The sequence below is a fragment of the Pseudophryne corroboree genome, chromosome 1, assembly GCF_028390025.1.
Source record: "Pseudophryne corroboree isolate aPseCor3 chromosome 1, aPseCor3.hap2, whole genome shotgun sequence".
Taxonomy (NCBI): Eukaryota; Metazoa; Chordata; class Amphibia; order Anura; family Myobatrachidae; genus Pseudophryne; species Pseudophryne corroboree.
Window position 1 is genome coordinate 275,139,052 of NC_086444.1, and position 15,047 is coordinate 275,154,098.

Below are 15,047 nucleotides of genomic sequence, written 5' to 3' on the forward strand. Positions count from 1 at the left end.
ACAAGTAACCACATTTGACTTACCCACAGGGTTTGGTGATATAAACAAAGGCTGCCTTGTGGTCAGGGCCTGTATACTTACTGCCATTAACTTATCACCTTGTTGTTCCCTGTGTCTGGTGATGTTCCTATCGTGATCAATAGCAGCCTCTCTCAAAGTAGCCACAGACAGACCTCGCCAACATGGTTGTGTGGTCTGTACCCTAGTCTTCAATGACTCTTTTAAACCATCCATCAGTACCGATACTGCTACTTCTCGATGGTTTATGTTTGTTTTAATGTCCTCTATGCCTGTGTATTTTGCCATTTCTGATAATGCTCTGTGAAAATACTCTGCAGCTGTTTCTGACTCCTTCTGTTTAATGGAGAATATTTTGTTCCATTTAACTACGGCTGGGAAATACTCCTTTAACTGTAAACTTATTCTTTTTACATTGTCTTTGTTGTACACTTCTGTAAGAGGTACATCCTGATCTAATCCACAGTCAGCTAAAAATTGAGCTGCGTCGACATTGGAGGGTAAACATGCTCTCAGCAATATCTGCCAGTCTTTATTGTTGGGCTCTACAGTGTTACCTAGGTCTCTGATGTATTTTTGGCTGGCAACTAAGTCTTTTCTAGGGTCAGGGAATTCCGACACTATGGTCCTTAATTCCATTCGGGAAAATGGGCTATACATGGCAATGTTCCTAACAGGAGTGACTCCTGAAGTGTCTGTTTTCCCATTTGGAACTACTATTACCTTAACAGGATTAACTCTAACAACCTCATTCTGTGTAGATTCTACAGGCTGTGGTGAAATAGTTTCAGCATAGTGTATGGTGCCGTACTTACCCGTTGATACGACCTCACCTATCCCTCCGCTAGGGGCCTTTGTTACTAATCTCGGGGGTGGAGCTGTGCCTACTGTGGTCTCTGCTATGGTGGCTGCTAGAGAGAGCGCTGAAATTGTTGCCGATTCGTCCTCCTGATCACACTCCTGAGGAAAGTTCAAAACAGGGTACAACTTGCACGGGTTAATACTTGCATTGGTTAATTGGTTAACATTATCTTTAACATTTACACAGTTGCTAAGTGTTTGTGTGTTACACCTTAGTGCGTCATTCTCCGCAACCAATTTCTCTCCTGATATGTATGGTGGCGGTGGGGCCGTGGCTATCAGTTTCCTGATCGAGCCAGATCCCGCCGCCTGAGCCAATCCTCTCTGTATGTCACCCTCCTGTTGCCACAACTGTAAATAATCATAATGCTTGATTCGTCTCTTTGCTGATTTAATGAGACATATCCTTCTCCTTAAATTCGTTAACACTTCTGTGCTGAAGCTACCTACTCTTGGGAATTTCACCCCGTCATGTACCGTCATTCTCTCCCATTCATCACATAAAGCTTCTGTGTGACTTCCGTATTTCTCACACATTACGTACCTTGCCGACCCGACTGGTCGGTTCACTGAATCAACCCGAACCGAGGTTGATCGCCCCCTACCTGAACAAGTGGCCCCCATAGTTCGAAGGTGTTGCTTTATTCAGCCAACCCTTACGCAAACCAAAATGTTCAAAATAGGCTGACGGTGGCGGTTTACCGAGTACCCCACTCACTCGCCCACGCCGACCAATACGACCTGATCACACTGATATAGTGCTGGCGTACTCGACCCAGGGCCCCTGCGACCTGAACCTCTATTTACTGGAACCTGCGAGGGTTATCCGAAGAACACTTACTCTTTCCAGTAACTATTGGTTGTTGGATAGTTCCTGAGTGAGCAGCGAACCTCCCTTAAAATAAAAAAAATTACACAAATCACGTTAGAATGTACAAATAGCGTTTATGACCTTCGTACACAAATAGTACCGGTCAGGTTTACTAATGCACACAATTACGTGCGGTACAATCGTTCAGCACATAAGCAACTAATCTTATGTACTGAGCGACCAACGGAATCGAAAATTACGGCTGCGAATTCCTTCAGCCAGAGCTTGTATGGCCTATATGGGTGTTACACCAACCCTTTTAGGTGTTGTGCCTGTGGACTGTATAGCGGACTTCCTTGTCTGCTGTACCTGAACCTGCTGGTCTGCTATGACCTCCTGGTCTGTTACAGTATGACCTCCTGGTCTGCTACACTCTAATGCTCAAATTGTATGTTTTAACCAGGGATGCCTCCCTAGCCACCATGTACGTCACTTACACGCATGTACCTCACGAGAACTCGACTTTTCTTGTGGTTCAACCTCAAAAATTGTAAAAACAAACACTCACTCACCACATATACACTTTTGTTTCTATTTCTATTTCTGCGCAGAAATTTTCTTTAGACCAGATGTGTTACCAATTAGGAGAAGGATCTGTTAATTTAAATTTTCGAATGTTAAAATAGATTTGCGCGATTTATCGCCTTGCGTTATTTACCGCGTTGCGCTACTTATCGCGTTGAAAAAAATTAACACTTGTGATTTGAGTTACGTGGGCGTACCCGTACGCTCCGTTGCGTAATATACGCTGCGTGCGTCGGCCCTTGGGTTGCGTACGCAAGTCTCAGTCCTTTGTTAGAGACACGTGTACGCAAAGCAAAGATCCACCGTAACACAATTTATACGTTTATCAATGTAGATGATCCTTTATCATCTACCGCGCACCACACTGACTTCGCCTTGTCTCTCAGGCACAGCTGTGTTTGTCTATACTTTAACTATATTACCTTTTTACTCTTAAACTATGAAATAGCAGCAAATCTCTCTTAGCACGTTTATCAATTATACAATGGCAAACAGGAGAGTGATATATGAAAATACACGAATGAAAAGAAATGCAGATATGCGTGCGTGTGTACGCAAGACAGAAAAATAAACAGTTTTAAAAGAGACTTGCGTGTTGTTCTTACCTCCGGTTCCCGGATTCCTTCAGCACCCTTTACTAAGAGAAGCAGACGCTTATCCAAACAGCACTACGAGGAATATGATCTCCCGCCCTTTGCTGCTGGATAATGTCTGCTGAAATTACCTAGTGCAGATATGTGAAGGACAGGGCGAGCCCGCAATTGATAAAGCTGAATATTTATCTTATATAATACCCTTTATGAGGTCTAAGAACACTGTACGCTATCTACGTATGAAGTACCGTAAGGGTACGCTCGTTGCGTAACAATCGCTTAGCCGTAGTCGAGACGCTCAAGCGTCACGTTCGCTCACGGCCAAGAGATCATAGGCAGGCACGTTATTGGCTGCCGACTAACGTAATGATTCGCTATAGTGTAGCGGACGCTCGGGACCACGAGGAGATCACCAGCGGCGCTGACGCTCACAATGTTAAACCTTTGTATCTAAACCATAAACAGTGTATTGTGCAGTAAAACCTTAGTGTAATGATAGAGTGTAAATGCAACACAGTATAACCTTATTACCTTTAAAGCTGTTCTAGCGTCACCGACGCTCTGAGAATACTTAACACTATAAGAAATACACAGATACCTGGGCTTAGGGTCCAACGCCTTATATATATATTATGAATGATATACTTGCAAAAGAATTAATACAAATACAAATCATACACTACAATATAACATAGACTACCTAACCAGATAACTACACAGGAAATATAATACAATTACTATTTAAGAGAAAATAAGAGAGAAAGAGGAGAAGAGAGAGAGAGAGAGATTGGCTCACAATAACAAGAAGATCAATATAGTTGCAGAGAAACACTTACGCACAAGGGGAAACGATCGCATGCGCCTCGATATCCAGCTCCCGATTATCAGCAATGAGAACCGTTGAAGAGAGTGAACTGGATATGGTCGGCCTGCCTATTTATGCCCCACACACAATACAATTCAATGGTCCCTACAATCTCATTGTTCATTGGACACAGGAATTCGGCTTCGCATTATAACAAAAGGTCATAGGTTGATTCATACAGGTGGGCTGTGACTGCTTCCAACTGTTCAGGTGGGTGGGATACTAAGTTTCCCGCCGCATGACTAAATAAGAACAAATAATAGTAAATGGACATAAACTTCTTATGTCCATAACTATTCGCACGAGCGATTAATCCGCTCCAAACCAACACCGGAATATTGCTATTTAAATACTCTTCCGATGGGTACCAAACACCACTGTATGACCCCTGTTAGACCCTTCGTACAATACAAAGAGGGATCTCTCTGTTCAGGAACATGCTATGTTAACTAAACTTTCAGAATCTATCAAAGGGACCATGATCTACAAAATACATTATATAGTGAAAATATGTAACGATTGAGTCGCACGCTACGATCACATAAACTCTACCGTAAATACGCATACCGTGCGCCTGCGGGTGCCCGCGACTGTGAGTATGCGCACGTACGGGAGAGCGTACGCATGCGCAGCACGGACCTGTGTGAGGTGCAAATATGGTAGTGTGCATAGAGATATTTTTCTGACTTTGACAAGAGGGTCGCAGGTTCGGCATTCAGGACTGGGTCCTGGTAACCAAGGACGCAAGCCTCCGAGGCTGGGGAGCAGTGGCACTGGGAAGAAATTTCCAAGGTCTCTGGTCAAGCCTGGAGACTTGTCTCCACATCAACGTCCTGGAGTTGAGGGCCATATACAACGCCCTGCGTCAAGCGGAGGACTTACTTCGGAGAAGACCGGTTCTGATTCAGTCAGACAATGTCACGGCAGTGGCTCATATAAACCGCCAAGGCGGAACAAGGAGCAGAGTGGCCATGGCAGAAGCGACCAGGATTCTACGCTGGGCGGAAGGCCATGTAAGCGCGCTGTCAGCGGTGTTCATCCCAGGGGGTGGACAACTGGGAGGCGGACTTCCTCAGCAGGCACGACCTGCATCCGGGGGAGTGGGGACTTCATCAAGAAGTCTTTGCACAGATCGCGGATCGGTGGGGCCTGCCTCAAATAGACATGATGGCGTCCCGTCTCAACAAAAAGCTAAAGCGGTATTGCGCCAGGTCAAGGGACCCTCAGGCGGTAGCGGTAGACGCTCTGGTGACACCTTGGGTGTTCAGATCGGTCTATGTGTTTCCTCCTCTTCCTCTCATACCCAAGGTGTTGAGAATTGTAAGAATAAGCAGGGTCAGAACAATCCTCATTGTTCCAGATTGGCCACGGAGGACTTGGTATCCGGAACTACAAGAGTTGCTCACAGAAGATCCGTGGCCTCTTCCTCTAAGGCAGGACCTGCTGCAGCAGGGGCCCTGTCTGTTCCAAGACTTACCGCGGCTGCGTTTGACGGCATGGCGGTTGAACGCCGGATCCTAGCGGAAAAAGGAATTCCAGAGGAAGTCATTCCTATCCTGATCAAGGCTAGGAAAGACGTGACGTTGAAACATTATCACCGTATATGGCGGAAATATGTTTCTTGGTGTGAGGCCAGAGCTGCTCCTATGGAGGAGTTCCATTTGGGCCGTCTACTTCACTTCCTTCAAACAGGAGTGACATTGGGCCTCAAATTAGGGTCCATAAAGGTCCAGATTTCGGCCTTATCCATTTTCTTTCAAAGAGAATTAGCCTCTCTTCCTGAGGTACAGACTTTTGTGAAGGGGGTGCTGCATATTCAGCCTCCCTTTGTGCCTCCGGTGGCGCCTTGGGATCTTAACGTGGTGTTACGTTTCCTCAAGTCACCTTGGTTTGAACCACTTAATACTGTGGAGTTGAAATACCTCACGTGGAAAGTGGTCATGTTATTGGCGTTAGCTTCGGCGAGACGTGTTTCAGAATTGGCGGCTTAATCGCATAAAAGCCCATACTTGGTTTTTCACGTGGATAGGGCAGAGTTGAGGACTCGTCCTCACTTTCTGCCAAAAGTGGTCTCATCTTTTCATGTGAACCAACCTATTGTCGTGCCTGTGGCTACAAGGGACTTGGAGGATTCTGAGTCCCTGGATGTAGTCTGGGCTTTGAAGATTTATGTGACCAGAACGGCTCGGATCAGGAAGACTGAAGCTTTGTTTGTTCTGTATGCGGCCAACAAGGTTGGCGGCCCTCCTTCAAAGCAGACAATTGCTCGCTGGATCTGTAACACGATTCAGCAGGCGCATTCTACGGCAGGATTGCCGTTACCGAAATCGGTTAAGGCCCACTCCACTAGGAAAGTGGGCTCTTCTTGGGCGGCTGTCCGAGGGGTCTCGGCATTACAGTTGTGCCGAGAAGCTACTTGGTCGGGGACAAACACCTTTGCGAAGTTCTATAAGTTTGATACCCTGGCTGAGGAGGACCTCCTGTTTGCTCAATCGGTGCTGCAGAGTCATCTGCACTCTCCCGCCCGTTTGGGAGCTTTGGTATAATCCCCATGGTCCTTACGGAGTCCCAGCATCCTCAAGGACGTTAGAGAAAATAAGATTTTACTTACCGGTAAATCTATTTCTCGTAGTCCGTAGAGGATGCTGGGCGCCCGTCCCAAGTGCGGACTTCTTCTGCAAGACTTGTATATAGTTATTGCTTACATAAGGGTTATGTTATGGTTTTCGGTGATACCGTGGCTATGTTGTTGTTCATACTGTTAACTGGGTAAGTTTATCACAAGTTATACGGTGTGATTGGTGTGGCTGGTATGAATCTCGCCCTTAGATTTACAAAAATCCTTCCTCGTACTGTCCATCTCCTCTGGGCACAGTTTCCCTAACTGAGGTCTGGAGGAGGGTCATAGAGGGAGGAGCCAGTGCACACCCAGAATCCAAAGCTTTCTTAAAGTGCCCTATCTCCTGCGGAGCCCGTCTATTCCCCATGGTCCTTACGGAGTCCCAGCATCCTCTACGGACTACGAGAAATAAATTTACCGGTAAGTAAAATCTTATTATTTTTTTTAGGAGAGGAGGTGCTGTGCCAATTACAAAAAGCAAAGCCTTGGAGGTATGTTAAGGCGGCAGATCCACAGTAAAATGTGCTAGAAAAAGACAGTTTTCATTTTCACAGACATTTGCATGTTTAATTCCTATATTTAACCTGTCATCAACCTTTTATAGTATTACGTGATCTATTGCTTTGTGATTTGTAGTTATGTACTGGAAGTCTGAAGTGCATGCAGTGTCTTTATAAATCTGCTATAGTTTCCAAAAATACCTTATTGACTCCTACATCCAGTTTGGCGGCATGCAAGCTGTGTATGCTAATAGAAGTGATTTGCTGTATGCGTAGCTGTACATAGCACACTGTGCTCTCTTATTCTGTATCTGAAATACTGTTAAGAGTGCCTGTGTATCTCTACAAAGCAAGCGTGTCTGGTAACATTAACCCTGTGTGTCCCTCTTTGGTCATTTAACATTTTAGGAGGCAAGGAAAAAAATTACAATTGCGTTTTCATTTTGTTTGCTAGATATTGCTTTACTGTTAGTTCCTCTCCTGCATGCTGTATGTGAGTAATTGAGGATTCAATTACAGATAAGGATTTTGAGTGGTTAGATTGTGTGTTAGTTGTGTATGTGACTTGTCCTATATTTGTACATGGCTTGACAGAATTGTGTTATAATAATGTTCAGTGGTCGACATCGCATCACACCCCTGTCTGTCTGCCCCTCCCCTTTAGAATGTAATAGGCCCCACACATTTGTCGATGTGTGCGGCCGATATGAATAATCTCGTTCAGTAATGAACGAGAAATTGTTCATATCGCTCAGTGGGGGTAATTCTGAGTTGATCGCAGCAGCAACTTTGTTAGCAGTTGGGCAAAACCATGGCCCTCATTCCGAGTTGTTCGCTCGCAAGCTGCTTTTAGCAGCATTGCACACGCTAAGCCGCCGCCTACTGGGAGTGAATCTTAGCTTAGCAAAATTGCGAACGAAAGATTCTCAAAATTGCGAATAGAAATTTCTAAGCAGTTTCTGAGTAGCTCGACACTTACTCTGCCACTGCGATCAGTTCAGTCAGTTTCGTTCCTGGTTTGACGTCACAAACACTCCCAGCGTTCGCCCAGACACTCCCCCGTTTCTCCAGCCACTCCCGCATTTTTCCCAGAAACGGCAGCGTTTTTTCACACACTCCCAGAAAACGGCCAGTTTCCGCCCAGAAACACCCACTTCCTGTCAATCACACAACGATCACCAGAACGAAGAAACAACCTCGTAATGCCGTGAGTAAAATACCAAACTTCTTAGCAAATTTACTTGGCGCAGCCGCAGTGCTAACATTGCGCATTCGCAGTTTGCGGAAAATCGCTGCGATGCAATGAAAAAGAACGAGCGAACAACTCAGAATGAAGGCCCATGTGCACTGCAGGGGAGGCAGAAATAACATGTGCAGAGAGAGTTAGATTTGGGTGTGGTGTGTTCAATCTGCAATCTAAATTGCAGTGTAAAGATAAAGCAGCCAGTATTTACCCTGCACAGAAACAAAATAACCCACCCAAATCTAACTCTCTCTGCACATGTTATATCTGCCACACCTGCAGTGCACATGGTTTTGCCCAATTGCTAACAAACTTGCTGCTGCGATCAACTCAGAATTACCCCCAGTGTGTAGGCACCAACAATAAACGATGTGCGGCTGTTCACCGTTAGTGCCGGGTTGTTTATGCCTGCAAGCAGTAGCGGATTTACCGATAGGCAACAAAGACAGCCGCCTAGAGCCCGGGGGGTCCCAGGGGACCCGTACAATGCCAGAGTCCCTAGCGGTAAACCTCTTACTGTTCACCACTAGTAATACCGCCCGCCAGCAGTATCAGTTAGCCCGCTCACCCTGGGCATGCATTTGACCGTCCCTAGCCGCAGACGGTATCACGTGACCTAAAACCTGCTTTAAAACAAAAGCAGCTGTCGGCACTACCCCTGTGATGGAGCTGCGGCTGCAGCCGCAAACAGTATTACCTCCCCCCTGCTCCCTACAAGCCACCTCCAATAGCTCCTCCCGTTGCCTGAGATGCTGCTGCAGCCGTGGAAGATAGCAATCCCCCCAGCCAGTGACAGCCATCTTACCCTCCGCGCGGCCGGCCGCCCGCCCTGAGCATGCACATGACCCTCCCCAGCCAGGGATTGACGGTATAAATGCCCCCCACCTGCTCTGAACAACTGCTGCGGACGACAGCAATCCCCGGTGTGCAGACAGAGGCTGCATGACATCTCACCCAGATGCTGACAGTGTGTCCTGCTTCAGCCTGAGCCTCAGGCAGGCACAAGGTGATGATATAAGATTTTAATAAGTATATTTCTTTTATATATATATATATATATATATATATATATATAAAAGAAATATACTTATTAAAATTAAAATCTTATATCATCACCTTGTGCCTGCCTGTGTGTATATAATTTGTATCTATGTATAGATGTGTGTGTTTACTGGGTAATGTTAATTGCAGCAATGTGTGGAGGTTTTTGTGTAGTGGATATTGGCCCTCATTCAGCTTGGATCGGTAAACTCCGAAAATCGCAAATGCCGATTTTCATAGTTTACTGATCTAGTATGCAGGGGGTCATCCCGAATTTCTCATTCGAATCACAACGCTGGGCGGGACTTTGTATGCTGGGTGGCCCCCAGCATGTGATCGTACTCAGTAGCAGATTGTGCTTTGTAGAAGAATCTGCTACTGATACTGAATAAGGTACATATACTGTAATATGATGTAACAGGGCTACACTGTACACTACACTGTACTGAGCAGCTGGTATTGCTGGTGGCGTGTAAAGTGCACAATTTTAGTTGCTAGGGAAGTGGGACTACAAGTAAAATAAACTTTGTGTTTGTCACTGTTTTTAATTGAAATCTGCTATCCGACCTCACAGGAACACCCAAGATACCCCCTCTGCACTCACAGCTCTGTCTTAATAACCCCCCCATCTGCACTCACGGTCCAGTCCTCCCCTCCCTCTGCTTTCACAGCCTTGTCCAAGTACACCCTCATCTGCACTCACAGCCTGTCCTAACCTACTCCCTCTCTGCAATGACAGCCCTGTCCTAATACCACACTCTCTGCACTCACAGCCCTGTCCTAACACTCTCCCTCTTTGCAATGACAGCCCTATCCTAATACCCCCTCCCTGCACTCACAGCCCTGTCCTAACCTACTTCCTCTCTGCACTGACAGCCCTGATCTAATATCCCCTCCCTGCACTAACTGTCCTGTCCTAATACCCCCTCTCTGCACTCACAGCCCTGTCCTAACCTACTCCCTCTCTGCAATCACCGCCCTGTCCTAATACAGCCCTCTCTGCACTCACAGCCCTGTCCTAACCTACTCCCTCTCTGCACTGACAGTCCTGATCTAATAACCCCTCCCTGCACTGACAGTCCTGTCCTAATACCCCCCTCTCTGCACTCACAGCCCTGTCCTAACACCCGCCCCCTCCCTCTCTGCAGTAACTGCCCTGTCCTAATACCCACCGTCTGCACTCACAACCCTGGGGGTCATTCCGAGTTGTTCGCTCTGTATTTTTTTCTCGCAACGGAGCGATTAGTCGCTAATGCGCATGCGCAATGTCCGCAGTGCGACTGCGCCAAGTAAATTTGCTATGCAGTTAGGTATTTTACTCACGGCATTACGAGGTTTTTTCTTCGTTCTGGTGATCGTAATGTGATTGACAGGAAGTGAGTGTTTCTGTGCGGAAACAGGCCGTTTTATGGGTGTGTGCGAAAAAACGCTACCGTTTCTGGGAAAAACGCGGGAGTGGCTGGAGAAACGGAGGAGTGTCTGGGCGAACGCTGGGTGTGTTTGTGACGTCAAACCAGGAACGACAAGCACTGAACTGATCGCAGATGCCGAGTAAGTGTGGAGCTACTCAGAAACTGCTAAGAGGTGTCTATTCGCTATTTTGCTAATCTTTCGTTCGCAATTTTGATAAGCTAAGATTCACTCCCAGTAGGCGGCGGCTTAGCGTGTGCAAAGCTGCTAAAAGCAGCTTGCGAGCGAACAACTCGGAATGACCCCCCCTATACGGTAGTGCTATGGATTGTTGAGGAAAGGGGGGCCGCAAATTGGTGTCTTGCTTAGGGCCCCATGAGGTCTAAATCCGCCTCTGCCTGCAAGCCAATATTGCCTATATCATGCAGGGCTATGGGGTCCGGAAACGTCTCCCCCCCCCCCCCCCCCGTCACCCCTCTCTTCCCCCGGGTCGGCTGCATCGTCCGTCGAGCACCTCGGTTAATGTGTAGGAGCTGTAAGCTTCTGCCTGTCTGCCCCTCCCTCATGTGCATTTCCTTCCCTTGGTTGCTGCCGTCCTGCTGCTTATTTGAGTGTTATGACCCCTGATGCAGCAAGGTTTATAAGGCATGTACTTGTCCTGCATTGCCCTGTACTGTAAGTCACTGTTTTCTTGTTCTGCTCATTTATGTACTTTGCAGTGGAACCCTTGTGGTGCCATATAAATAAAGGATAGTCATCATAACCACCACCACCACAACCACCACCACCACCACATAACAACTGGAATAATCATAGTACCATTCTAGTACACATACCTCCCTCAATAGTCCACATTTTAGCAAGACAGTCCAGATTTTCTTCAGCTATAAGGGGGTGAAGGACGTACAGGCAGTTTTATAAAAACTTATGAAGAACAGAAGTGGGGGTGTTGCCCATAGAAACCAGATTTTAGCTCTTATTTATCTAGTATGGTCTACAAAAATGGTAGCTAAAATCTTATTGGTTTCCACAGGCATCACCTCAGCTTGTCTAGTCTTTTGAAGGTTTGATAAATCTCCTATTAAATAAATTGTAGGAAAACAGTCTGTAAAATAGGGGTATTGCTGTGCGACTTAATGGGACTACCAATGTTAGTCCCTTTTTGTCTGGGCCATAAAGAGCTATGCTGTAAGGGGTTCAGTATGATATGCCGGCTGACGGGATGTTGGCTGTCAGGATCCTGACAGCGGCATCCCGACAGCCATAATACCGTCAGCGAGTGCATCGAGTCCCCTCGCAGGCTTGCTGTGCGCACATGCTTCAGGCCCGGTGGCAATGGGTTCTATTCTCCCTCGGGTGGTGGTTTGGTGGGTGGCATTTTACCGGTAGTGTAGATTCCGGCGTCAGGATCCTGAACACCGGGATCGCGACGGCCGGTATATTAACTACATCCCGCTGTAAGTATACACTTGCATCACAAGATATGACCTTTCCCGTGTTTCCTACAAATTAAGACCTGATCTATCTGTTTCAGAATGCTCCAATGTTGGAGCAAGAAACACACTTTAGTAAGCATGCAACGAGAGACAAATAGTCATGGACTCACATTGATCATTGCATTGGAAGTGATCCTGAAGAGAGTGGCCCTTTCATTAACAGATTTGATCTTCTCACTGCTCTCGGCCGGCAGTTTCAGGTTCTCCAGCTCACTCAGAGAGCGCTGAAGTGCAGCGCCATGCTTAGCGATGAGGTCATTACATGTGCTGAGGTCATCCAGTTTATTGGTCAGAGACTTCAGGGAGCTGTGCAACTCGCTCTTCTCAGACTGAGAACTTGGTTCTTCATCCCCAGAGTCATCTACACAAACACAGACATTTCACACTTCAGGATAGGTGTATGAAGAGTTTTTATCCTAGTTTTTTTTTATAGATTTATATATACAATTAGCATTTAAAATTACCAACAGCAAACATTTATTTAAACAACCAGAAAGAGAGCACAAACAGTGATCAGCTCAGATAAGCAGTTTATGAAAATACCATTCTCTTAGGAAAAATAAAGTACTGTTACCCTATAAAGATATTTTTATCATCTTCAGTACCTGAAAATCACTAGAATGTAACAGGTTGATCTGTCCAGAAGAAAATTATTTCTGTCCGTTTTCCATTTAAATCAGTTTCTCTATATATATTTTTTTTTTAATATATCAAATGTATACTAGGTCAGATCTGCCTCTTACCTGGCTTCTCTCTGATCGTTACCTCTCTGGAGCATATTTGCCTACTCTGCCACAAGTTGCAGGAGACTCACAATTTTTGGGTAGGAGTTTATACCTGGGATTCACAGCTCTGTATAGAGGTGGCGGGACTAAATAACGCAAATTAACATAATTTAGCCCCACCCCCTCCCAGAGGACTCGCAAATCGCAAAATCTTGCCACAACAGTAGCGGAGCTCAGTGACAAGACAGACCAGCCCTACCCAGCGAAGTGTCCTGCAGCGCCTCCTCATGGAGAGGAGAATATAAAAGTAGGGAAGTATGATCTGGAGCCCTAGGCAAGATTTTAGCTGTTGAAATTCTCCCCTTCAACCTCCCCCCCCGGAAATAGATGCCAACTCAAAGCAGTGTCCACCCAGCATTTGACTATGGGTGAGAGGGAAAGATTTTTGCTAGATCCCCTTAAACTGCAGCCAGTCCCACATATCAATTTAATATATTACTGATGATTATAAATTCACTGTACAGCCCCAACCTCCCTCTCCCGAACCGCCTGCCAACTCCTCCGCCTGGCCCCCCTGTGTCCTCCCAGCTCCTAGCCCACCTGCCTCCTCTTCCCGGTCTGGTTATACCCCCTTTCCAGGCACTGCCTCTCACTCCTTCAGCCAGCCTTCCTCTTCCTTCTGGCCCACCTGTGTCCTCCCCCTCCTATAGCCTGCCTCCCTCCTCCCTAAGCCTTGCAGCACCACATATTTAGAGGGTGATCCTTGATCACCACCCTACTTTTCATTGCCACAGCTCCGCTGCCTCCGTCACCAGGGGCATGTGGTCCATCTCCCCATCTCTAGATACCTCATCCCATGGGTGCCCCCTCTGAAACTAGGCAAATGCCTAGGTCACCTATGCCCAGGGACACCAAGTGCCTAGGTCACCTATGCCCAGGGACAGCCTAGAATTTCCTACAATGAACTCTCCCTCAGATTGTAAATCTCTAAAGCTCTGTAAAAATCCATCTACCCTATATATAGCCTATACTATTTACCCTCATAACCATCCCAATCTATCTTCATAGTCATATTCACAACTCTTGTTCAGCTGTGCCCTTTTCTCACAAGACTATTGTCTCTCTCGCGAGCAGAATAGTTTGTTTTCACACCATTTTGTGTACCTTATATTTAGATATCTTCTATTTTCCCTGATGTACAATGAAGCAGAAAATAGTAATACAATTCACATCAATGTGTTGTTCTGGAAACTCCACACTGATTAACCTCTTAATAACAAATAGTAATTTTATACTTAAAATGAGATCAAATTTTACTGGACTATTTTGTCACCAGTAAAGAAGGTGGCCATCTTGGTTAAAGATTGAAGCCCCAGTGGCTTGGCCAGCTAACTAACAGGCAGCAGTTACTCTGAGCTCCTGGAGGACCCTTTATAAAGCTGCTATTTGCCCCGTTTATCTGACCCCTTTTGACCATCTGGGGTCCCCCTGACTGTGTTCCCTGCCCAGCGAGGTGGTGGTGTGCTGTGGAGCCGGGGATTTTGTGTTCTCGGACTGAGGCCTTCCCGCCGCCCTGAAGCCGGGGACTCGATTTCCGCGATCCCGGCCGTGACCCTGCGGCGCGCCGGCTGGCGGACCCGCACCCCGCTCACCTGTGGGGCTTCCTGCACTCCCGCAGCGCTTGCCCGCCGTGAGCCGCCCCCTGAAGTGACTGTCTCTCCCTGTGCTGCAGCCCGCGAGACGCTGCTGGCCGGAGCTGGATCCGTGGGCGGCGGCCAATTTAAGGTACGGATCTGCGGTGCATGCGTCCCCTGCTGTGAAGGTGAGCCGGGGGGATCATGCACTATACACAGCTGAGCTACTGCGGAGATTGAGAGGCTGGGGATTAGCTGTGTGCGGTGTCCCAGCTGTCCCCCCCCCCCCCCCCCCTCCTCCTCCTTCCTCTATTTACTGCTGCCTCTCACTCCCTGGAACCTGTACAGTGAAGGTGGTTCCGGAATACTGACTCCTCTGCCCATTTGAATGAAAGTTTCTGGGTTGTACAGGACTGGTATACATGTGAATGCCCAGGCACTTCCTTGCTGATCAGTGTTTTGGCCTCCACATCTCTATAAAGTACCATTGCTCCGCATTCCCTTTTACTGTGGGAGACACAGCAAACATCACTTACACATACCTTGTTTAATTGAAGGGACTGGAGCTCCCTCCTGAGGCGACTCCCTGAATTACACCCATCCTTCAGACTTTCTTATACTATAACGGGGAGTTTGCGGAGGCCT

At 46.9% G+C, this 15,047-nt stretch overlaps 1 protein-coding gene across 3 annotated transcripts in view; it reads right to left on the bottom strand.

Annotated features, from left to right (window-relative positions):
- Positions 1–15,047, bottom strand: part of OSBP2 (oxysterol binding protein 2) — a 760,529-nt gene that overhangs the window by 220,162 nt on the left and 525,320 nt on the right. For all 3 annotated transcript variants that reach the window (XM_063964274.1, XM_063964276.1, XM_063964275.1), the window contains one exon: positions 12,154–12,404. In XM_063964274.1, coding sequence (XP_063820344.1) covers positions 12,154–12,404 — 251 coding nt within the window. The remainder of the gene's footprint in view (positions 1–12,153; positions 12,405–15,047) is intronic.